This window comes from Ambystoma mexicanum, chromosome 6p (assembly GCF_040938575.1).
Source record: "Ambystoma mexicanum isolate Mex_15411 chromosome 6p, UKY_AmexF1_1, whole genome shotgun sequence".
Taxonomy (NCBI): Eukaryota; Metazoa; Chordata; class Amphibia; order Caudata; family Ambystomatidae; genus Ambystoma; species Ambystoma mexicanum.
Window position 1 is genome coordinate 357,282,160 of NC_090935.1, and position 25,458 is coordinate 357,307,617.

Below are 25,458 nucleotides of genomic sequence, written 5' to 3' on the forward strand. Positions count from 1 at the left end.
TGGTTGAGAAGCGACCATTGTGCTCCTAAAGCAGCCAGGGAGCTGAGTCTCCACTCTACGAGTAACTGGAACTGCTGATCCTCGACGTCCAGCTGGAAGAAGAAGACTTGCTGTGGCATTTGCTTCGACCGATCGGAAGGCTGACGAGATCGTCGAGGGCTGACCCGAGAGAGGACCTGGTTAGGCGCCCTCTTCCCGTGCTCCGAGGGACCATCGAGCACCGCTCCATCTTCGCCGAAGCGCCCTGGAAGACAGACCCTCGAAAGGCTGTCGACCCGAGACGGGACCGCTGAGGAGATCGAAGTGAAGCACCCGGACATCGACGCCGTCGAAGTCCATTGCCGTCGACCAGGGGTCGCAGGTTTGTGTAACCGCTGGAGGCCCGTCGAAGTTGTGTTGCCCAGCCGTGGGAACCACTTGACGCCGTGCCGCCGACGACTGGAGCCGTCCGCTCCTTTGCCTAAGAACATTCAATCGAAGGACTCTCTCGACCGCATCGTCGACCGCTTATCCTGCCGGAGAAAGTCGAGGACGACCAACGCGCCGAGGAGAAACCTGCCGGTGGGTTTCCCGCCACCCGACGACCTCAAAGACTCGGACGACTCGACGCCCTTGCTGGGCCTCCGTCTCTACAATCTTTGCGGTCCAGAACTATTGTCATCGAGGTGCCCCGCACACCTCCGCCTTGCAGGACGCCGACGCTCCGACGCCGACGAGCACCGCTCGGACGAAGCTGCCGCCTCATCGACATCGTTCTACCTCGTTTGTTGACGGACGTTCGACGCCCCGTGCCTCCCGCTTGAAAGGGAAGGCATTCAAGAAGGGCCGTCGATTCCCCGTCGCCGAACAGCGAGTTCCTCGACGTTTGTCGACGCCTCTTCAAGGAGCTCGACTCCACCAGGTACATTGGGGGGGTAAAAACATTATAGGAGAGAATAAGACTTGCAGAGCAATATATGGACTGGGCTTGTGCTATATCTTTATTTGCAGGTTGCCCAGGTTGGGGAATCTCCACACAGAACTGTGTCCAGTGGTAGGGGCCAATATTCTGCCTATTGCTCAACCATCTTATTTTCTCTCCTCTCTCTATTGCTGGTTTCACTCTATTGGTCTGTGTGACATTGTACAGTATTGTTCATGCACTTTAATGAGATCTAGGGTGGTACCACTTTAGGATTGTATATATTTTCCATTGTAGATTTTGCCGGAGTACAAAGTGAGTTATTATGATAAATGTACATAACCTTAAATATTGATTATATAAAGACTGTGTTCTAACCAATACAGAGTGTGGATATTCCTTTGTGGGGGCTTGGGGAATACACTGTACTTAAGAACCAGCCTGCATCACCTCCTGAGAAGCTAGGCCTTGATTGCTCGACCATTGCTACCGAATAGAGAATCTTGGCTGGGGTCTCCTGTGCCTCTCCTCCACCATATAGGGAGCGGAAGTACAGACACCCCCCACCGGTCGTTGAGGCCCTTCTCTCACACTGACTCACTCAGCAGGGAGTTGCGCTTGTGCCATGAGTGGGAACTACGCCAGGATCAAGTGGATCGGCTCTTCCAATGATGGGGCAAACCCCAGATCGACCTGTTCGCGACGGCGACAAACTCCAAGTGCCAGAGGTTCGCCAGCAGGTTCCCCCAGCCGAGGAGCATGGGCCATGCTTTCTCGTTCCCCTGGGACGGTCTGTTCCTGTATGCGTTTCCTCCGTTGTTGCTGCTGCTTCAACTCATCAGCCAGCTCAAGAGGTCCCAGTGCAGGATGATCCTCATCGCACCGGCGTGGCCGAGACAGATCTGGTTCCCGGACCTCTCAGCGTCCCCACCAGTCAAGCTGTCGACGGACGCAGATCTTCTCTCCAGAGAGGGAGGCGCCATTCTTCATCACGACCCGGAGTCGCTGAACTTGCAGGCCTGGCTCCTGCAGCACTAGAGTTTGGAGGGTACGATATCCCAGCTGACTGCAGAGAGGTTCTTGCAAAGGCCACGGCGTTAAGTACTACGCACATAAGTGGAAGAGGTTCTCTGTCTGGTGCCGTGCACAGAAGATCAACCCTCTTCGGATTACGGCACCTCAAGTGCTACCATACCTACTGTTGCTGGCCAAAGCTGGACTAGCTCACGTTTCCATCAAGGCACATCTGGCAGCGATCTCCCGATACACCAGAACTGCAGGACGGCCATCCTTGTAGTCTCATCGACTGGTGAAGGAATATATTAAGGGACTGTTCCGATCGTTCCCGCCGGTGAAGGCTCCAGCCCCGGCGTGGGAGCTCAACGTGGTGCTGACCAGGCTCAGGGGGCCACCATTCGAGCCTTTGCATTCGGCTCCGTTGAAGTTCTTGTCGTGGTAGACAGCGTTCCTTGTGGCCATTACCTCTGCACGACGCGTGGGAGAGATTCAGGCCCTATCCTGCAAGCCTCCATACTTGACCTTTCACGATACGAGGGTGGTGCTGAGAACGCACCCCTCTTTCATGCCCAAGGTGCCGTTGGACTTTCATCTTAACGAGCCCTTGGTGTTTCCAGTTTTCTTTCCGTCGCCTTCGTCGCTGGCCGAGAGGACTTTGCACTCGCTGGATGTAGCTAGAGCGCTTATGTTCTACGTGGACCGAACAAAGAGTTTTCGGAAGACATCACAGCTGTTTGTGAACTTTGGACCTGTGAACTCTCTCGAAGGCTTCCATTTCCAGATTCCAGATGGCTCTCCGGCTGTATCATGCACTGTCATCGTTTGGCCAACCGACCGTTGCCCGGCCGTCCGAGAGCCCATTCGACCAGAGCGATCGCTGCTACTACGGCGTTCTTGTCTGGTGTGCCCCTGCTGGACATCTGCAGGGCTGCTACGTGGAGGTCGACGCACACCTTCACGAGATTCTACTGCGTCGACCGGGATTCCAGGGAGGAGTCCAGAGTCAGCCAAGCAGTACTGCGCAACCTGTTCGCCTGAAGGTGGGCCTGGTGAGGAGGTAAGAGTTGCTTAATGTTGAGTTTATGTAATGCTTAATGTTGAGCCTTTTGCCACCTCCCGTGGTTGTGCATGTGTGTACTGCTATGTATTCTTATATTCATGAGCATGTGAATCCATGCCAGACCCCAAGCTGGAGAAGGAACAAGTTACTTACCTGTAACTGTTGTTCTCCAGCGTGGGTCTGGCAGGGATTCACATGCAAACCCTCCTTCCTTCCCCTCTACGGCTCTTCACTTGGTCATACTGCCACTTTACGTGCTACCAAATCTGAGGATGGCTGCCAGGGGAGGGGCTTAGGGAGAGGGCAGTCATTGGCTGGGGACAGTATGACCCAGAGACCAGTGATTGGTTACTACTCAGAAAGACAGTTCAGAAACGAAATTGATACTGATTTTTTCTTTACTGAGGATTCCCAGCCTGACGATGGGGAATATTCATGAGCATGTGAATCCATGCCAGACCCACGCTGGAGAACAACAATTACAGGTAAGTAACTTGTTCCTTCTCTATTTAGTGATTAAATCAGATAGTTAGCAGGCCTCAACAAATGCAATGAGGAAATGCTACTGGATGAAAACCAAGATTCAGGGTTTGTCCCTGTCGCTAATACTGTTTAACTTATATATAAGTCCATTACTGAATATTTTTTCTCAGTTCAATTTGTGCTATCACTCCAATGCGGATGATACGCAAATATATATAAGACACACAACTGGTGGTGGCAATTGAGCGTATAGTGAAATGTGCCGAAAAAATACATATCTGGATGCAGGACAATAAGCTCTAATGAAATCCATTTAAAATGGAGATTATTGTTTTTGGCCCCAAGAAGAAATTGAGAAATTAGTTGGACTCAATACCCTGCCCTACCTTGTTTGGACAAACTGCTGATTACACTCAGACTGTTAAGATTCTTGGTGTTATCGGGCAATCAAACATGAACGGCAATCTACAGGTAAATCAGATAATAAAATATTGTTATTATCAGATGAAGCTCCTAAAACCATTGCTTCCACTGATTTCCGAGACGGACCACCCTAAGGTGGGGGGTTCTCTCATCAAACCAAATTGGACTACTGCAATGCCTTGTTGATTGGTTTACCTAAATACCAACTCCAGGAGCTTAAGGTGACACAGAACTCTGCAGAACGACTGATTTTTTTCACTGTCTCAGAAAAATTCACTATCAGGGTTCCGGAGGAGCCTTCATTGGCTGCCAATTCAGGAGCGAATACAGTTTGAACTGCTATGTTTGGTTTTTAAATGTATTCACGATCTTGCTCCTATTTATCTAGTATCTAAAATCATAAAGTACAAACCCTCGCGATTACTGCGCTCGATGGACAAATGCTTGTTGGTTGTTCCTCCTTCCAGAACTACCACCTGGGGTGACAGACGCTACTCTGTCGCAGGCCCTCGAGCCTGGAATTCCTTGCTGATACATATTCGTCAACTAAATTCCTTAACCATTTTTCGTAAACACATAAAAACCTATCTGTTTGTGTAGTATTCTGATTGATGGGCTTCTTTAGGTTATCAGTATTATATTAACACATGCGCCTATATGCAGCTCGCTGCCAGGTTCTCTCGAGATATGCGCATAATAAATGTTAAATCAAATCAAATGTTAAATCACATAGTGTGCCCAACACCAGGCATACACATTTTAAATGTAAAGCAGATTTTTCGAGCATATTGTGGACACATGGTACGGGGAGGTGCCAGTGGACCAATAGATGTTTCAATATTGGACTGACATTGCCATTACATGGATGCCAGGCATTGCAGGGAAGGCGTGTGAGTTCCAAGCGAATACCTGTTCAGGCCAGAGACACCATTGGACGAGTTAGAAGGAACGATAGTGTCAATAGAGATAGAGGCATGTTGGCAAGGGAGGATTGGATTGCAGTGCATGGAGTAGATGACACTGGGGGGTATAGGGAACAGTAATTGTCATTGCAGAGGGGCGCAGGCTGACCACAGTGACAGGTGATGAACTATTTGGTGAAGAGATACAGGAATTGGAGATGGTGTGCAAAATGAGTGTAACATAGTGATTACAGATGCATTACAGGGAGGTGCCACCGAGAATGGCTATGGCGCAGGAAGTGGCACCCTTATTTTGGGGACCAGGAGCGATTTTGGCAAGAGTACAGCAATACCCCCTAACTCCCAAACCAAGGAAGCAGATGAAAAAGGCATTTATAAAACAATCACAGCTCTGATTGACAGAGGCATTCTTGTACCATCAGAATCTCCATGCAACACAGCAGTGTACCCCATGGGGGGTCATGACATTTCATTAAGGATTTAAGACCTCTTAACCATATTGTAGAAGCAGACTATCCCATAGCAGCAAATCTGGCAACAATCTTGTGTGGCATTCCAGTGGAAGCCACCTGTTTCACAGTCATTGATTTAAAGAATGCATTCTTTTCAGTGCCACTACACCCAGACTCACAAGATTTTTCCAGCTTTATTTACCAAAATCAGAACTGGAAACACACTCGTTTACCACAAGGGTACTGCGAGTCACCATCTATCTTTAACAGGGGGATATAAGCAACTTACAGACAGAAAACACATTTTACAGTATGTGGAAAAACTACAGTACTGCCAGAAGGAGATGCTATACATTGGACAGATGACATCTAAGGACGGCTGACACATTGCCCCAAAAAGAGCAGAGACAATACGTAGAACACCCCAGCCCAAGACAGTAAGGGAAATGCAACAGTTTTTGGGGTTGTGCAATTACTGCAAAGCATGGGTCTTTGACTACAGCACATACACCAGGCCACTACTGGGTGCTCTGAAAGAGGCACAAAGGGGAGCAAAGACACTGACATGGACCACAGAGATGACTGAGGCTTTTGAAGAAGTGAAGGAAGCCATAAGTACTTCTCCAGTGTTAGGGAACCCTGACTATAAGAAGGAGTTTTTCTTGTTTTTGCATACTGACGTAGTAGTGATGAAGGTAGTACTGACACAAAAGACAAGCATGGGCCATAAGCCAATTGCTTACTACGGTGGACAACTTGACCCAGTGATGAGAGGACATTATCCGTGCAAACAATCATTTGGAGGTTCCGCCTTGGCAGTGGTAAAGTCATCAGCAGTGACAATGATGTGCGCCACCACATTGTACGTGGAGCACGTCCACTTTGCAATACTGCATAAGATAAGGAGCACACTGAGCACGCAGAGAGCATCAGGGTATGAGTTGATACTATCAAATGTAGGACTGAAAATAGTAAGGTGCAAGACAGTAAATCCAACAATATTTTTGGCAGATGTCCTCAAGGCAGGAGACTATGCACATGACTGCACAAAGAACATAGAGCTGTTCAGTGAGACACGCAAAGTGGAGGAAGATGCACTAGAATGGGGAGATGATGTACTGTTCATTGACGGTTCATCGACAATTGATCAAGCTAATGGGATCAGACATACTGGGGCTGCAGTGGTAAGACTGAAGGAGGTCGGGACAAGCGAGGTGGTTATAAGTGCGTGACTACCATCCCATTATTCAACACGGGCAGCAGAACTAGTGGCTTTTATACTAGCACTAGAAAACAGTTTAGAGAAGTATGTGATCATTTATTCTGACTCCATCTACATGATGTCTTCAGTACACTCAGGACTGGCGCGATGGCTCAGGAGAGAGTTCAGGAGAGCAGATGGGACTCCGGTACAGCACGCGCTATTATAGGGCAAGTTGATCGAGGTAATTGCATATCCAAAACAGGTAGTACTAGTGACGTGCCAGGCCCACACAAAAGGGGAAGACCCTATCTCTCGCCAGATACAGCGGATCCAGGGGGGGCCCAGAAGACAGCAAAGGCGTCGACAGCGACGACACACCACAATACAATGAACTAAAGCACTTTGTAAAAGTGGGAGACATTGTTCTCCTACGTAACTTTGTGCAGCACTGGAATGCGCCAAGATTCATTGGCCCTCACGTGGTTGGGGCCATAGCAGACAGAGCTGTTAAATTAGTAGGGAAGTCCGTCTGGAATCACCTTCAAGATGTCAAGCCCTACGAAGCAGTGGCCTCACCTGGCAACAGCGTCTCGGTGACTGATAGGTCCAACGTTCAGGACCTCGATGTATCTCGAGGAACTACAAACCTCACTGACTTAGGGAGACAGGGCCAACCGATGGTTAGTCGATCCCAAGCAGCAGAAGTGGCCACTGGAACACTTGTGCAGATTGATTAAAGAAACATTGTCTGTTTATTATTTTTCTTTTCTGCACACGCAGGTTGACGTGAATGTTGTGGGGATTGTATAGTTGTCCTGATGCTACATCCCACCCATCACCCCGAAAGTTTTTCTAACCAGTTTGTGCACTATATAAGAAGACCCAGACAATTCAGAGCACGATCCCCTGCACTATATTATCTTGTTTTTGTAGAATATTTGGCCCAAGCCTACCCACAACTTGAACACAGTGAATTCCCAGTGTTGGCTACATTGAGAGACCCCTCACTAGGAAAGGTCTGTGAGGAGGTCTTTGCCTTCACTATTAGTGATTATTTGGTTCGCGAGGATTGAGGGTACTGACAAATACTAACACAGTAACGCCTTCTTTTGAGAATTTCAGGTGGGCCACTTTATCACCAGGCTGCAAGGATCAAAAAGCATAAGTGGAAATGAAAGAATCAATAAAGAACATTATCATTTTCTGTCTATTAATTCCCAGTGGCTCGATGGGATTTTTATTTTTACAATTATATGTTCCTGTTAGCACTATTGCTGCAACATATACTAACATTCCCCCAACTCAAGCAAGAGGGCCGATCATGTCAGGTGTATGAGAAGACACTGCTGATAAGGTAAGGAGAAGTAAGCGCAGTGTTGGCATAGACATGAAGGGAGTTGACATGTTATCTCACTGACATGGCACGCGTATCTAACAACATGTGGTATAAACACATGACCAAAGTAGGTAAGGAAACCACTGGGGAGAGCTGTTATGTCTGCTCTTTAATCCCCTACGCCATGAGTGCCTCCAGAACGTTCATAGCAACTGAAATACCAGCAGCAAAAGCACATTGCATGATATATATCTCGCAATGGCGCAAACGCGAGTCAGATTCCAAGGAAAGACAGCAACATTGAGATGGATGTCCAAAGGGACATTCCCATATGAAGATAACTACATAAAGACACTAGACATGATGAACAATTATTGGCAACCAGAGTGGGAGTTGAGTAGATGTAGAACATGATGTATCATCGATGTTATTCACCAGTTTGTGTATTATTTTTTTCAAAAATCAATACAAATTGTTTTAGAAAAAAAACATTGGCAGCTAGATGAAGGTTTGCAGTACATAACTGATGGACTCGAGAAAGGAGAAACAAAGACTATCCCATTGAAGGAGATAGGAGGAGAGCCTGGATGCTGGGAAAGGCCACAGATATTAGTGTATGGAGGAGTGAACACTAACGATGGATGCCAAGATGGAGTGGTGGGAAGCAAGGCACTGACACTAGCACAGTCGCCAGTGAACCAGGTGCAGGAAGAAAATGACAAGTGCCTGAAGGAATGGGATGTTAGAGCAAAGTTGCTGGCATGGGTAGAGAATGAAGCTGGACCAATGCCAATAATTCCCCTGAAGACGCCAGCATTGTGCTATCAGAACAATGGTGAAGTCGAAGCTGGTGAAAACGTAGGATGCAAAACAATTGAACAACTTGCAGCAATGAGAGCAGGAATGACAGTACTGGTTAATCACTACTGGGCGTGTGGATCAAAGGCGTATGAGAAGCTGCCACCTCAGTGGGGAGGAGTATCCTCATTGGTACACATCAACATGCCTTTGTTGGTTGTACTCAAGAAGGATGTGAAACTTGATGACTTCCTAAAGATGAATAACAACAAGAGAAGGAAGAGATCAGTCAAGGTGGCAGCAACAGCCCAGATAGAAAAGGCAGAGAAGCAGGATGGATTGAGCAGAGTGAAAAGGCAGGGGGGGGGGGGCGAGTTACTTTTAAAAATAACTTTTCACAAAGTCAAAAAAGAAACATAATTACAAAACAGAATTAACATATACATTAAATTCATCAAGAAAATTAATACACTAAAAAAGAGAAAGAAAAAAGAAAAAGAAGCAGAAGTAAACCCAAACATAAAGTAATGTATACAGTAGGACAACAAAGTAGATAAACACCTTACACATCTGTGCCAAAAACAGGGCCCTATTCATTTACCTTCTCTAGGCCCATAAGCAATTTCACCTCATCTTCAAATTTACATAGACTTTCTTTTGCCACTTTCCAGATCTGAGTGATGGCAATAGTCAGATAGTTACTCCTCCCGGAGATACAGTACAACCGAAGGTTTTCACTTTCAATATCATTATATTCCCGATCAAGTTTAGCAAAGTATTTATCATAGGTAGATCTCATTGAATAGCAACAGGTGAAAACATGTCTTATAGTTACCACATTGTCATTGGCCACACAGAGTCTGCAAATCCTTTTTTCAATGGGTAGACCTATCCACGTTCCACGAACCCCCAGGACATTAAGACGGTTAACTCTAATATCCATGAAGATTCTGCGATTGGTCTGTGATAGCATAAGTAAGAGATATCTTTGGGGTTCTTTATATCTAAAGGGCATCATTGAAAAGGTATGTAGAGAACTCATGGTAGAGACCTTATCGTGACTAGTCACCCAGTCCCACTTTTCAATGACATTTTTCAGAGATTTTAACACCACTCCTTCACCATGTTCCCACCTAGGTGTCCAACACATTTTTTTTTAAAATAGTTGCAGATTTAGTTCTTTACATTTATTAAGGGCCTCCATCTTACCCTCCTCTAAACCTTCCCTAAGAATGTATAGAAGGGTTCCAGGATATGCAAATTTAATTTTCTCATAGAGTTTGGCCCTGTTATGTTCAATTTGAGTAGCCAGGGAAATAAGCCCCACTTCCAGACGGACTGCCTGTACAGGGGTATAGTTGTTAAGGCCAAGCAATCTATGCCATATGATACCTTCAGTAACATCAGCCCAGTTAGACCAGTCCGTAAATGATGTCTCCAAAGCATACAGAAACATGGCCACAAGCTTTTGTTTGTGTATATTAATTATTCCAAGCAAGCTATATCCTGCTGTTTTCTTTGAGAAGGACATAACTGTTGTGAGTGTGGCCATAACTTTAGCTCTTTTATTCTGTTGTACCAGTTTATTAATAGTACCTCTGTCCCCGCAGAGCTCATGCATGGAGTTACTTCTCAAAGGCATCAGAAACAGCACTGGACAAGATCCCTGCAGAACACTGACTGTTTAGCAGAACACAGATGTTCTTTGCATTAATAATACCAGGAATGCAGACGTACACAAATGCCAAGGGGTTACAGATCACTTGTTGGGAGCTGATGGTCACAATTAACTCTACAGTTAATAGGTTCAATGCTATAAAAGAAGAGCCCATATCAATAAGTTTGGTGGCGCTTCAGAATAGATATGTTCTGGATATCCTCACGCCCATGGAAGGAGGAGTTTGTGCAAAGATAGGGAGTTCATGTTGCACATTTATAGCAACTAACGATGAAGATAACGGAACTCTCTCAGATGCAGTAGCACAGTTGGCAGAGATGCATGTGAAAATCGAGGATGAAGCAAGAGGAACAGGAAAGGACAAGAGCTGGTTAGCATACATATGGTCATGGATGCCAAAATAGCTGTCAGATGGACTGAAGGTGATAGCAGGAGCACTCGTACTGGGAGCAGCATCAGTGTGTGGGATCAAGATCTGCATGGCAAGGTGCAGGAAAATAGCAGAAGAGGCAATTGGAATGCAGATCCTGATGGATGTGAACATGGGAGGAACAATAGATGAGATTGTTGCAGAACGAGACAAGCTGAGAAAGAAGATTGCGCAGTGTGAACTATTTCCAGCAGGGACCATAAAGCTGGACAATCCACATGATCCAAAGTTCAATGAAGGAAAGTGGGTTTGGTGGAACCTTGAAAGAGTATGCTGTTACATGCACTGGTCATTTGATGACCACACAAACTATTATGGACACCTTGGAGGAATAACGAAGATATGGCAGCCCAGAGCAAAAGGACTGTCATATAAGGATTTGGTTGACAAGTCGACCAGAGGGGGGACTGAAGCGGTATGGGGAAATTTGCCCACTCGTCCCCCTCCCATCTAGGTGCATGACACAGAAGGAGGCCAGGAGATGCCGTGAATGCCCATACTATTTCGGACCAATTCTTAGTGCTCCAATGATCAATAAGTATGTCGAAAGGCACCCTCTCAGCCAGCCCTAAATATCAGGTGCGGTACAAGTCTACCCCAAAGTTGAGGAGCCCCAGGCTGCCACCAAAGAGACCTCAATTGACAGTATTGATTAAAGTGCCAAGAAGCCACATTACTATGTCGTTAGACACACCACAATTTAGCAGCATTAGACATGAAGCACACGTGCCATCCACACATCGGGACACAAACACACACCCGAATACATGAAGAACACGAGCGTACAGTTCTATAGATAGAGGACAGATACATATACACACTGTCATTGCTTTTATTATTTTATCATTAGCTGAACACAGCAATGCAGAAACCGCAAGAAGCTAGAGATCCTGAGTAAAGCTTGCAGATGCTTATATGAAAATAACCTTATGGAACTGCAGGATGTGACAGAGCCACGGGTTACTAACATATGGAGAATATAGAATCGCATGGACACAGTAGGAATTCAGGCTGGAAAAGAGCAAGCGTATGAGACAGGGCCCGCTGCCAAGGCCACCAGATATGAATGGCATTCCATTTCCTGAACGACAGTAACACCAATTGCAATAAATGCAAATAGTTCTTCATAATTCAGAGCTCCAAATCATGGTCTCTGAACAGTTGACCCAGTCGACTCAGACAATGGACACAAACCAGCGCTGGGAAAAGGAGCCGATCTCCCGCCACCAGACAGAAGCTTGCAACAAAGATATTACAATGTGAGACAAGTGTTGCACGAGATCTACAGGCAGTCTCATAGTCTAAGGTGGTACACACAAGTTACAATGCAGACACATAGTCGTTCTTATTACCTTGAGAAGGTACACCAAGAGCTGAGAACCTTTGCAGATCCCAGTCCTGGGGAGGTCAACTCTAGCTAATCCCAGTTCAGGCTCCTAGGGTGGGTAGCAACGGGCAAGAACCAATGTTAAGACCCTCACACTGCAACATTGTTAGAGATAGCGATTTGAGGATGGACCAGGCCAGCCACCTGACATGCAAGAACCAGTAAAATAGCATGTTTAGGGGATTATATAGGTTATTAGGTTCCTGAAGGCCATTCCCAGATGGAGATAGGTTTTCTGTAGAGGGGCCCAGGTTGTGACATCACTATGACGCAACTTTAGGACAAAACTGGCCTGCAAGCCAGGACATGTGGAGTGGTCCACAGATTTCCTCTATCCATGTACTGATCCCGGTTGGTTTTGCTGTAATAAGCCGCAGTTTGAACTTGCTATCTGACTGGGTCTGCGTTCCTTTTGGGGTGAAGGTATTGGGCATTCCAAGAGTCTGCAAATTTCTAACAGCCCTCTAGTCTACCTGGGAGTTTGTCCCAACAAGTTCATCAGGCAATTATCTAACAGTATTCAACAGTGGGCAATCACAAAGCACATACATTCAAGGTGAACTGATGACTAAAGTATGGGCATGAATGCTCCTGCTGACTGGCTGTCTCCAGTGGTACTAGCTTTAAAGACTGGAAAGTGGTCTGCAAGTGGTGTTGTCTGGTGTTTGGACCTGCTGCTGCTGCTGCTACTACCACTTTAACCCTGCCCGGAGCTGGGGCCTGTATCCTATGGGCTGCTGGAAGCTACCCATAAAACCACTGACCACCGCGAAAGTGGCTGTGAAAGTGGTCTGCAAGTGGTGTTGTCTGGTGTTTGCTGGTGGGAACCTTGGTGAGAGGAGCTGCACGATGACATGAAAAGGAGGAGAACACTGGAAGAAGCCTCTCAGATGCACATGAAACTACGGGATCACAGACGAGGCTACAGGTGAGGCAGAGGGGTATTTCCTGTTCATCAAAATCTCCCCGTGCCTCTTTAAAATCAGCGCTCCCATCATTAAAACAATTGCACCTCCCTTTTAGTGTTTGCGACCTTAATTCTGTTCCAGATGACCCAACCCCACTTTCAGAACTAAACGGGAAGCTAAAGGGGAAAGAAAATGCCGTACCAAAAGCCGGTATCTTGCTGGTAGATAACATTCAGTACCCAGATGTAATGGCTATTGCAAAGAAAGTAAACCCGCGGGTCCCAAATCCTGTTTTAGAGGAGGTGTCGGCACACATATTTCTAAAAGGAAAGCAACTGGGGATAGAGAATAAAGGAACAAAACATTGCTGCTTGCTGAAAATTGACACACAGTAATCGGTTTCCATGACCGTCGTTAATGATCCTGAACCCCTTGCAAGCGACCTAAATGCTGCTTCAGATGGACTGCGCTCAGTATTTAATGAAATATGAGCGAGGAAATATAATGTAGCAATTAAAGACAACTGCCTGCTAGAAAGTGACATACAGAAATCGGTGGCAGGGGCTGCTGAAAAAGAAGTGATTCTCCCTGGTAAAACACTGGCGGAGAGCCCTGAAAACTTAGAGAAACAAAATGCCTACACGTCTCCGCTAAACGGCGGAGATCAAGATGACCTCTTGGAAGTTGCCGAGGAAATTGAGAAGTCTATTATAAATTCGGTGATATTAAAAGACCTGAAGTTACTGATGGCTGGCGACCTACAAATGGAATGCGCAGGGGCGCCGATGGATCCTGTGGCGAAGGGAGTGGATTTCCAGGCAGCTGACTCAAAGTCAAAGCCCGCCCTCCACTCTCCCCTCCTCCTACTCCTCCTCCTACTCCGCCTCTGGACCACACCTGTGAATGCATGGCTGGGGGAGGAAGCACAGCTGCTGCTATCGGGCAGAGTGATGGATCGGCGATCGCAAGAGAGGGGGGTAGGGCTGGAGAAATTGCGAGCGACAGTGAAAAACTATGAAAGGAAGGTACCCATGGAGCAAAGTTGAGGGAAAATCTGCCCAGTGGAAAAAACCTTCTCTTGAGCAAGGAAGGAGGGGCAAAATTCCACAGGGATAATACAAAAATAAGGGGAGATAAAACACAATCATCTCGAATTCCACCCAATGAAGAACTCTACGGAGCCCAGTTGATGGAGAACTGGACAGATCTGGATGGGTGCAAGGTGTTTTATAGTGTCTCTATGAGTATCTCGCACAGGAACGAAAAAGGTATTCTAATACCTTAAACAAGGGGAAGTCAATTAGTGATGATCCTTTGAATGAGCCCAGAGCCATGTTTGAAAATCCTGATGTAAATCCCCCTGAGGAATTATGTGAAAGAAATGCGAGTAACTCAATACTGGCGGAAAAACTGATTAAACATTCAGCCTTGATGGCCAAAATCGTGAGAGAAAAATGAAAATACCTGTCTTTCATTAAGGACAAGACTGTGGCCCTGGATAGGGAGAAGATGCTGTTAGCTGAAGAAAGAGAGGAAAGCATGGACAGTGCTGATGGTAAACAGTGACGCTGATCTACCCTCAGATGACGCAGATAGAGAAGATGGTATTCTGGCTGAAAAATCTGCCCCCCCAAATTTGGAGGAAAATTCCAACATCGATAGAATGAAAGAGCTGTCACATATACAAAACACTGTGATGGCAGCTCTAACGATAGCTATGGCGCCATTTCTCAAGCTATATGAAAACTTGAATGAAACCTTACAAGATCTTCTTACAAATGACTTATAGTCGAAGGAGCAGTTGACAGATTTGAATTATTTTGTGAAAACAGTGAATCGAAGGTTGGACACAGAAGCGGAGCAAACTAGACAGTGGCAAACCCGCTTAAGTGATTTAGCTAGGAGTGAAGCTAATGACAAAATGCTCCTAATGGAGGCGGTTTTAGAAGATTGTAAATGGATGAGAAACATCCATAAATCGGAAAAAGGCCACCTCTTTGAAGGAAGGAGCGGGGAACTACCACTGAATGAAAGGGAAAAAAGAAAGTCAAAATGCTGTTGCTTGGATTTCGACAAGGAAAATCTAATTGATGGACAAAAAGCTAGTCCTAAAAACAGGTCGAAATCTGGTCCAATTAAATTGTCTGAAGAATCACCCAACATAATGAAGCAAACAGCTACAGGAGGAAAAACAACAATAAAGGTTGGTAAGGAGAATGATAAAGATATTAACAAATTGAGTTTCCCGATCTTTCAACCCCTTGAGGTGGTGGGGAAACAATATGACAATCAATCCTCGGAATTGGAAAAAGGAAAAAAAACAAAAAACATAACCAAATCTAGAAAACAAAATGGTTCAAGGTCATTCCTAAGGAATATGATATCTCCTCCAAGTCTAGAAGAGCAGCAAAAGGCAAACAGAAAGAAGAGAAATGGTTTTAGAGAAAGACCTGTATGATGTGGAAGGATCTGGGAGAGCGGACATAAGTAAGAAAACACAAAATGTTGACAAATCAACAATTTCAGAATTCTGTTTGAGTGATCTGATAAACGTCTTGGATGAAAATAATGAAGCAGAGGCCTGGGACAGTATTGGCCCCTCAGATAGGTTGGAGATTGATAAACAGGTCTCTGACCTGTCCGAAGAGGGTAAAACCGGACAAAAATGGTCATGTAAAAGGACAAATAACAATCAAATCAAAGAACAAAAGAAAAAGAAGCCGATGTCAGAGGGGGGAAAAAATCGAGTTGATAGGGATGAAAGAACGGAGGCTTTCAAAACTTTTAAAGAGAAAAGAGAAAGGTGTGACGATGAAAATAAATTGATACAGGTAAAAAAAGATAAGGACCCTAAGAGTTCGGAGAAGATACCAAGAAAAATCAGTGAGAGGAAAGAGTGGTCAGAAAAGAAAGGGTATCAAAAAAGGAATTCTGCGAGTACTCACTAAGTGAAAATAGAGAAAATTTGGAAAAGATGAAGGCTAGACACTGTTGAATCGCAAACAGGTGATGTCTCTCCTATGGCAAGTTCCAACTTTGCGATTTTTAACACCTGATGACATCATAATTGTGGAATTCGAAACGGAAAGGAGGCTAGACCTGGTGATACTGCACCTAAGAAACGGCATGATTAAAGACTCGTTGATGGAAATGAAGGTCAATATTGCACAATTGGGTTATAACGTAATAGACTATAAAGCCTTGGAGAGGTTGAAACGCAAAGGAAAGGAAAGGGTTAAAGAAACATCAGGGGAAAAGACTCAAACAACAATACCCAATGAAATAAGGAGCAAAGCGGATTGGGAGAAAGGCCATGTTGACACCAAAAAACCCGGTTTAAGTGACAAAAAGGAGGTGGAGACGAAGATGAAAGAGGGGGGGAATAAGCAATCAAAAGAATTGTTATCGCGAGGAAACAAAAAACCTACCCCTTTAAAGGGATGAAGTTGGAAAGTTAAGCTTTACGATAGATAATTCTCGGAATTTGAGAGGGATAAATAAGCCCCCACAACAGAAGGTCTCAACGGATGCCGATTGGTCTTAGATGGCTAAAGCCGTGGCGGCAAAGAAGAAGCAATAGATCAAAAATGGAAAGGAGGCAAAGAAAATCCAAATTGCCTCTTGGAACACACAGGGTTTCAAGCATCTATATACTGGTGAAGATAATTTCTTAGAGGAATACAAGATTATCTGTCTTCAGGAAACCTGGATTAGGGATAAACCAGTATGTGAAGGTATTGAGGTATTCATGAACCCCGCAAGAAAAAAGGTGAAAAGAGGAGGGCCTATGCTGGCCTTCTAGTCTTGGTAAAAATAAATAATGATCTGCAAATGAAGGACTCTGCCATTCCAAACCCCTATGTACAAATCCTTACTCTCAACAAAGGCATAAGGAGTTAGAAAGTAAAGATCCTACTGATCAATACTTATTGGAGTGAAATTAAATGTAAAAATAATAAATATATCAGATATCATGCAAGTAATTGATAAAGGCATGATAGAGGATCCAAACCAGCTGATGCTGATATGTGGTGATCTGAATATCAAGCTCCTAAATAAGGATGGGAAGCCAAAGAAGATCGTAGAATTAGAAGGGAGGGCACTACGCTGGAAATCAGAGATTGATATTCGCTCTATGAAATCTCTAACTGTTAGGAAACAATTGGTGAGCGATCATGCCCTGCTGGACATAGTAATGAACTTGTCAGAACCACTAGGAGATCCTTATGGTTGCAGTGGAAGAGGCATCATCCCACGTATTCCTGGAAGAAACCAAGATGGCGCCTCTTTTGTTTCGTTCTTCCAACTCCAGCGCAGCGGTCTAGTTCTTTTCAAGATTGCGACCGCCATCTACCCGGAGCTATTTAGTTCCTTCTGCAGCTTCGGGTAGGTGCGTCGCTACTTGCTACTTGCTTGCTTCTATGCTACGCTCCGCTTATTATTTCTTTTCTTACCTTTTCTCCTCCGTTATATCATCCCTTGCCTTGTGCTTCTCGCAGCGCTCCCTGCTCTTCCCCTTCGGTGCTCCGGTACCGTTTTGCTCCTGTCTAGTCTTGCTGCTTTCCGCTTGCCTTCTTGCGGTTCAAATTTGAAGCTACCTTTCCCCTTCCTTGTTGCTGTTCGCTGCTGTGGATTACGGGAAGGAATTCGGCTACACTCCATTGCTGCCGTTGCTGCGACTGTGGAAACAACACCATCGGAAGTTTTACCTGTATCTCCACCGAAAATCCTTGGTCTCCGTGACGGCATCTCACAGACGGGTTTTTTTCCCCGGAGGGTTTCCCGTGGATGCCGCCCTCCGGTCTCTGTGAGTCCAATTATTGGCCTCATTAGAGACTCGAGGGAGGCATACCATTTTCTTCAAAAGAAGCAAACTTATATCGTCAGAAGTTCCGTGAGTACTTCAAACTATCTAGTATTGTTACAGAACTGGACTGAACAAACTTAAAAAGCTAATTTAATCCCATTGGAAGTCTCAAGAAGCAGGAATAAACTTTGAATAAAACAAGAATTACTTCCTAAATTGGTAGACTCCTATGATCATCATCTGGCTGTAAACCCGACAGAGTTGGATTATAAATGGTTGTTAAAGGTGTTTTCAATTTGCAAAAATTCAAGTAAGATCGTGACTGTAAATAGGAAACATGCATACCAAAATGTTCTGGTAGATAAAAGAAAAGAATATAGAGCAAATTTACGAAACTTGGAAAAGAGCGATCTGCCAGGGAAAATGGAGGCGATCAGGAAAATTAAACAATCCATATAAACTGGCTTAAGGCGACAAAGAGCACAAGACTGCAAAAGCATGCAGAAAGAATGTTAGCGGCGGTGCGGGTATGTAACCCAAAACCTCTATGGGATATCATAAATAAAGAGGATGATCTCCAAGCTGCATCAATAATAAATCAAGTGCCGGAGGAAAGATGGATACAACACTATACAGACCTCTTTGAATGTAAGCAGCATACAGAATCTGGGGGAAAAATCCAAAACCTGAAGGAATGGGACATCGAGTTTGATCTTGATATACTAGGAAGAATTAATAAACTAAGGTAATCGCGGGCAGCAGAGCCCGATGGCATCTCCAAACAGATGCTAAAGGAAAGTAAAGAGGATTGGGCCAATTTGATATACTTAATTTTTCAATAGGGTGAAGAAAACAAGAGCAGTACCACCCTTTTGGAAGGATGCGGTTATAGTCCCAATCTTTAAAAAAGGAGATTCTACTGAACCTAAGAATTATAGGCCAATTGCCCCATTAGATTCCATCGGGAAAATCTTTGCAGGAATCCTTTTACGAGATCTCAAAAATTGGGCAACAAAGGAGAACATATTAGATAAACGTCAAACGGCATTTATAAGTGGAGTAGGTACATCTTTAAACCTTTTCCTCCTAAACTCATGTAACATCGAGCTCTGGAAACAAAGGTGAAAGTGTATCTATGGTTCATAGACTTGGAACAAGTTTTTGATGCAATAAGTAGAGAACTGCTTTGGAAAAAGCTAAAGTCATGGAACTGCCCGGAGGACCTTTTAGAAGCAATAAAAGCACTTTATACTGGCACGACTGTTCAGATCCAACTGGCTAGTAATGGGACTATAACTAGGAAGATCCATACCTATCGAGGGATAAAACAAGGGTGTGCCCTGGGCCCGTTTCTTTTCGCCCTGTATTTGGTGGATATGAAGATCTCCCAGCAACAAATAAGAGCCTTTCCACCAAAAATTGAAGGAGGTGAAATTCCTTGGATCCTATATGCGGACGACCTGGTCTTTATCGACCAAACCGCTATAGACGATTGTCAGCCTTTAAGATTTATCTGAATGAAAACCAAATGAAAATTAATGTAGATAAATCTAAGGTACTTATCATGAGATCTGCGTCCTGTAAAATGGGAAAGAATATTCCTTTTAAATGGATTATTGATCAACGACAGCTGGAGGTAGTTGACTCAATAATTTACCTCGGAATACGAATTAATAAAAACATCAACGAGATGGGTCATTATCAGCTGGTAGGAGAAAAATTACTGAAGATGACGAATCAAGGAAGAGCCTTGCATCACAGATATGGGACTTTCTCGCTGATTGCTGTTGTTACTTTTTACAAACAAAAGGTAGCAGCTGTCTTAACATATGGATATGAGACTATGGTCCATCTATCCTGGAAAGTTTGGGAGATTTGTGAAGGTTACTTCTGGAGGAAGATTCTGAGACTACGCAACTCTCTACCAGTGCCATTAATCCGATATGAGCTGAGATTATACTCCCTAGCTTCAATAGTCGTGTGGAAATGTATTTGTCTCTATAGGAAATGCGTGTTAGATATTCCACCTGGTCCATTTGAGATACTCATGAGCCTGGGATTAAGAAAGATGTGAACCTCCAGAGATGGAGAGACCGATGCAAAGCTGTTTTAGACAGTGTAAACATTGATCTTGGAACCCTAAAAGGAAACCCTGATCAAGTGAAGAAAATGCTTCAGAAAAAAGACTGGATAAAAACTATTGAATTCAAGACCCAAAGTAAACTATGTTACATCATCATGTGGGAACGTACGATGATCAATGAACTGCCGTTATACATGTTAAAATTTCCATTGGCACACTATAAAGTCCTACTACTACGAGTAAGGTTAAATACCTTGTCAACAGGAAAAGTCCTGCTGAGAAGGAAGAAACTTACACGAGAAGAGGCTGTCTGTAGATATTGTAAGGAAAGGAACTCAATTGAAACCATAAAACATTGGATGTTGTTATGCCCCGCCTTAAATAATCTAAGGGAAAAGGAAATGAACCTGCAGATTCAGGGCTATGATCCTAACGAAGAAGAAGAATTGTGGGAGAGCATACTAACAGCAAATAGATTAGGTTGTACAATTGACGCACTAAAATTTGCTGAGAAACCTTTGAGTAAAACCTGTATGGAGGAATTTAATTGACTCTAAATAAGATGATCCTACAAGAGGTTTGATATTGAGGAAGTGGAACAAGATATAGAAAGGTTGTTAATGATGTAAATAAGAAATGTGATTATGTTAAAGGTTGAAAATCGCGTAACCAATTAAACATTAAAAAATAATATAATAAATAAAGACTGGAAAATGGACTGGCTGCATCTTAAGTGGGATATATTTGACAGTGAGTTGGCAGGTTCTATCTCTAGGGGTACATGTATGAGAGTTGACTGGGTGTGTCTCCAGTGGTACCTAATATTATGGACTGAAATATTGTGTGAGTGAACTTTGAGGTGTATATGTATCTGTATGTGAGCGAGTTGGGTTATTGTGCATCCAGTGGTACTACCAATAAGGGCTGGAGAATTGGATGGCTGAATCTTCAGATGTATATTTGAGATTTATATGCATTTGAGTGAGTTAGGTGACAATATGTTCACGGGTGTAAACCATCAGTAGTACTATGGTCACAGCAGAATATCAATAGACGCTGGAGGCTGGGGAAAGCGAACAGAAGTGGATACGAGAGGAGTGCATGCACAGTCATGTGACCCTACCTAGTTCTAAGATGTTCAGCATTTCAAGGTGCCACATTGATGATAAGAAGCATGCACAAGATGTGATCAGTAGTGAGCTCGAGAAAACATCCAGTATCTATTATTCACTTTATTAAGATCACCCAATACATATTGAAAAGAACAGTCTTTCAAACGTCTATGAAATTGAAAATGAGTTGCCATTATGCATCTCAGATTTTGTCCCGCAATATCCTGCTTTAAACCCCGGCTGGGCATTCTCCTGTCTAGTGCTGTTCAACATTCATCTACCCAATACGCTCCTGCCACATTCGAGTTTCTGCACGTTGTTCTCAAATATACTGCACCTAATACATGCTATTCTGTGTACATGACTTCCTGTAAGAGATGTCTGCACTCAATGTGTATCATCTCTCTATAGCCCCCCACTGCTCCTTAGAGCTGGACCTGTAATTTATAAAATACCCAACTATAAACTCAGAGCTTGTATGGCCTGATTTGCCATTGTTTACGCTGGAGATAATTTGGAGAGGCAGGAAGCAACTTTCAAATGTCATTTACTGAAGAAGATGTTTAAGCTGCATTGGGAATCTACAAGCTGTATTGGATATGGTCACATGGGCCCCTACGCAACCTGAGTTAATTATGGCATATAGCTTTCTTCTGAGATCATGTGTTGAACATGTTTAGAAAGTTGCATAACGATTGAAGGGTAGCGAGGTAAGCCAGTGAATTGTCCTTTCTTCTTCTCGTCCACAGATACAAGTCAGCAGCAGCGGCTCAGAGTAAGATCCACCGGTCGCATCCTTTTCCACCTGATCAGAGGTTGGTGCGATGGATTGAGCACATCATCATCTCCAAAGGAGGCGGCCACCTGCGTCCTTATGGCACCCAACAGCCATGGTACCAGCAATATTTGCTGGATGTCGCGCTGTTCCTGTGTGCATGCTTCGCGGCAGCGGTATACATATCCGTCAAGGTGACGAGAGCTGCCCTTTCGAATCTGTGCAGACAAAATAAGCTAAAAAAGAACTGATTTAGGATTTTTTGTTAGTGTAACTTTACTTTTAATATTTAACCAAACAAACATGATGTGACATTACACAATTTTTAAGCTAAAATGTGAAATGTATGCAAAGCTTAAATATCCACATATGGTTGAAAAGAGTGTACTTTTTAAGTTAATCTTTCTTATGCAATCAGGCTGTCTCTAATCAAAAGCAGTTTGGCATAGTAAGCCTGGAGTAGGTGTAGAGGTGGCAGAAAATGAGGCAGCTATTTAAAGAAGAAATTGTCTACTGTGTGCAATGCACGTTTGCTGCCACTCGTGTAGCCAGTGTAGGTATTCTTGTCGATTTAATTATAGCGTGTGTTTGACAAATAAAGAGATTGTACCTTGGTCTGAACTCAGATGTGATTTGCTAGATAAGCGCATGGTAAGGGTGCCTGATATCATCATCTTCCCATCAAAACAGCCTTATTCTTATCCCATGTATGTCATCCTACTCAAAAAGATGAACATAAAGAGACTCTTTATATCATGATAGTAACTGTAAAAATGTGGTATTTTATGTATATCTTCTGTTTAAAATACAACATAATTATGAATTGAGATCACACGCAATTTCCATCATTTGGGGTACATAGTGCTGCTTGGCATAAACAACCCATATTAAGTGGTTGATACTTCCTGTGTAGCCCATGCAGTAAACATTTCACATACATGCCAACCCTCCCGATCAGACGGGAGTCTTCTGATGTTTCGGTCAAAAAATGTTTGTATTTTTCACTGTCTCCCACCTAAAATATCCCAAACTCCAATGCAGTTCAATGGGGATATTTCATTCTACCGCTTCCTATGATAAAATATCCCGATACATGCCAACCCTCCCGATTTAGACGGGAGACTCACGATATTGAAATGAAAAATCGGGCAATATTTTACTGTCTCCCGCCTAAAATAATTATAACCCCAATGCAATCCTATGGGAAAAATACATTCTCCCGATTGCGGTCGTCAAATCTCCCTCTCAGTGCCTGCCGAATGTTGGCATGTCTCCCTCCCTCCTAGGGGATCCAAAATGTTGGCATGTATGCATTTCATGGCATCCTAGCTCATAATTAGGTGGTATTTTAAAAGCAATTGATATTTAAAAAATAACATTCTTTTACCGTTACTACCATAGACATAATGAGGCACTTTAAAAGTGGTTTCCTGCCATGAAGGAAAGAGGCCTCGTTCAAATCTTGACTCAGCTTCTGGAATGTTCTGTGAACCATTTGAGCTGTGTGGGCACGCTACAACAAGGATAGCCTGAATTCTATGGAAGGCTTTTCATTGGACGCAGTACTTGATTGAGTTTGACAGTTCCCAATGGTTGGCGGCCATCTCACACACGTATAGCGTGCTGTACAATGAGAAGCGCAGCTGCCGGTTGATGAATGGACTTCCTGTCACACATCAGTAACGCCATTTCTTGTCAGATCAAAGCTTCGATGCTGGACAGTTGAATTCAGAGCAGCACGAACGAGCCGATGATGAGCACAAACTTTTTGTACATTTATATTTTATTATGAAAGGCATTTTACGCCTTTATGATAATATGTTTCCCAATATCTGTTTATGACTGAAATGTAAGGTGCATTCGCAACATAACAGCAAGTCACTGTAAAATTAGTTTTGCCGTAGTTTTGAGATCTTGCAGTTTCATCTGTGTATACAAACCACAAAAGCGTTAGTTTGAGAGTGGCTGACAGCAACACCTCTCAAGAGCTCCAACTGTTCTATCTTTGACCACATTTTAATCAAATCGTAATTAGTATAACTTGGCCAATGTATCTTAGATTTTCCAACTGGCCCGTTAGGCAAGATTGTATGCAGTGCCCTGTGGGAGACTGCATCAGCCTTGTCCTCTTGGCAATAGTTAACCCAACCTTTGGTATAAGCATGTACTACACAAGTTGGTAGAGTGACTGAGCAGTCAGACTTATCTCAAGAGGGGTCAATGTGAGCTGTAAGGTTGCAACACAGAGTTTCACAATGACAGTTATTCAAATAAACACTTTTACACAAGGTTTCTCGATAAAACAATTATTAATTTAACAGTCAGTTGAATAAGTCTTTCTTAGAAGAGAGCAAAACATGTAACACTTTAAAATATACTGCAAAAAACACTCTTAGTTTCTCTAATCAGATGATACCCATTGGCGATGGCACACAGACACTTCCTACACCCACAGGCGATTTTAATAGCTAGGACACTGTGGACATTGATTTATCACTGGTACATCTAGAGTAATGCTGTGTCTGGTGTAAAGGTTATATATGGGAATAAAACAAAGGTTAACAAATAATTCATAAACTGGTGAGTACTCTTTGAATCCTCCAATGCAAAGTAAATTATCCCTTTCCTGGGGGAAAGGCAAAAGCACAAAGTCAGAGGTAAGAAGAGTCTCTTAGGGAGCCAGGACAGCCAGTGTTAGTTGAGCAAACTATAGGGGAGTTGGAGATCTTCTTGCAGGTAAGTAAAAGTCTTGCACAATGTTTTTAGAAACGTTTGTAGAAATGAAATCACTGAATGGCCACAAGCTTGGAGGCTTGTGAGGGGCAAAGCTGCAAGCAACTCTGCGAGGGCAACCAAGACGAGTCTCAACTGAGAGCTAGCAAGGCTACACGACAAGAGGTAAAGTCCTCTTAGTTTTACAGTACCTTTGGTTAGAAGAAAAACTGGTTCCAGCTGGCTTCTGTTGCTGTGTAGGTCTGCAGATCCTGTGTTCCGGGAACTCAGTTATGGGGAAAAGAGGGAGGACGTCTGGGGACCCCTATACTACAAAGAGAAGGTTGGCGGCAGCAATGGGCAAACTTCAGATCAGCGGCACTTTGCGGTTTCAGCTCCTCACGTCTCTCGCAAACAGCACCACTGCGGTTCTCAGATACCACTATGGACTTTCCTCGCATCTAGGGTCCAGCACACTGTTAAAGTGGCTCAGGCTTGGTCAGTCCTCCTTAAAGGGAGTCTGGAGGATCTTCCTGGAGCTCGGGTCCGACTTAAAAGCGATGCACTCGGTCCGGTGTTCCTCTCCCTGGCACTTCGGTTCCTGCAGCAGCAATGGAAGTACAGCCAGCTCAGATGTCCAAACGAGTTCATTTTGGGGTTGATTGGTCCCACCAACCCGAGGAGAGAAGTCGTCCGTTGCAGGGCTTCTCTAGTCAAGGCGAATTCGGAGCTTCAGAACAGCTGCAGGGCTTCACCGGGCAAACCAACGGTCCATGAGTTGCAGAAGGCATCTGTTCCAAGTTCTTCTTCAGATTCCTTCGTCCAGTGATCAACACTGCCTTCCCAGCAAAAAGCCTCACCTTTTATGCAGGTTTCTCCCATTCATTCGCAGCCTAGCTGTCACTCACACAGCAGGGTGTCTGTCCTCCAAGGACAGCCAGCCGGCCAATCACCTTTGGGTGCATTCCT

The 25,458-nt window shown here is 44.2% G+C and overlaps 1 protein-coding gene across 1 annotated transcript in view; it reads left to right on the plus strand.

Annotated features, from left to right (window-relative positions):
• Positions 1–22,391, plus strand: part of UGT3A2 (UDP glycosyltransferase family 3 member A2) — a 413,230-nt gene extending 390,839 nt beyond the window's left edge. The window contains exon 7 of the mRNA XM_069627127.1: positions 21,752–22,391. Within this exon, the coding sequence (XP_069483228.1) occupies positions 21,752–22,028 (277 nt within the window). The 3' untranslated portion in view covers positions 22,029–22,391. The remainder of the gene's footprint in view (positions 1–21,751) is intronic.
• The last annotated feature ends 3,067 nt before the right edge of the window (positions 22,392–25,458 follow it).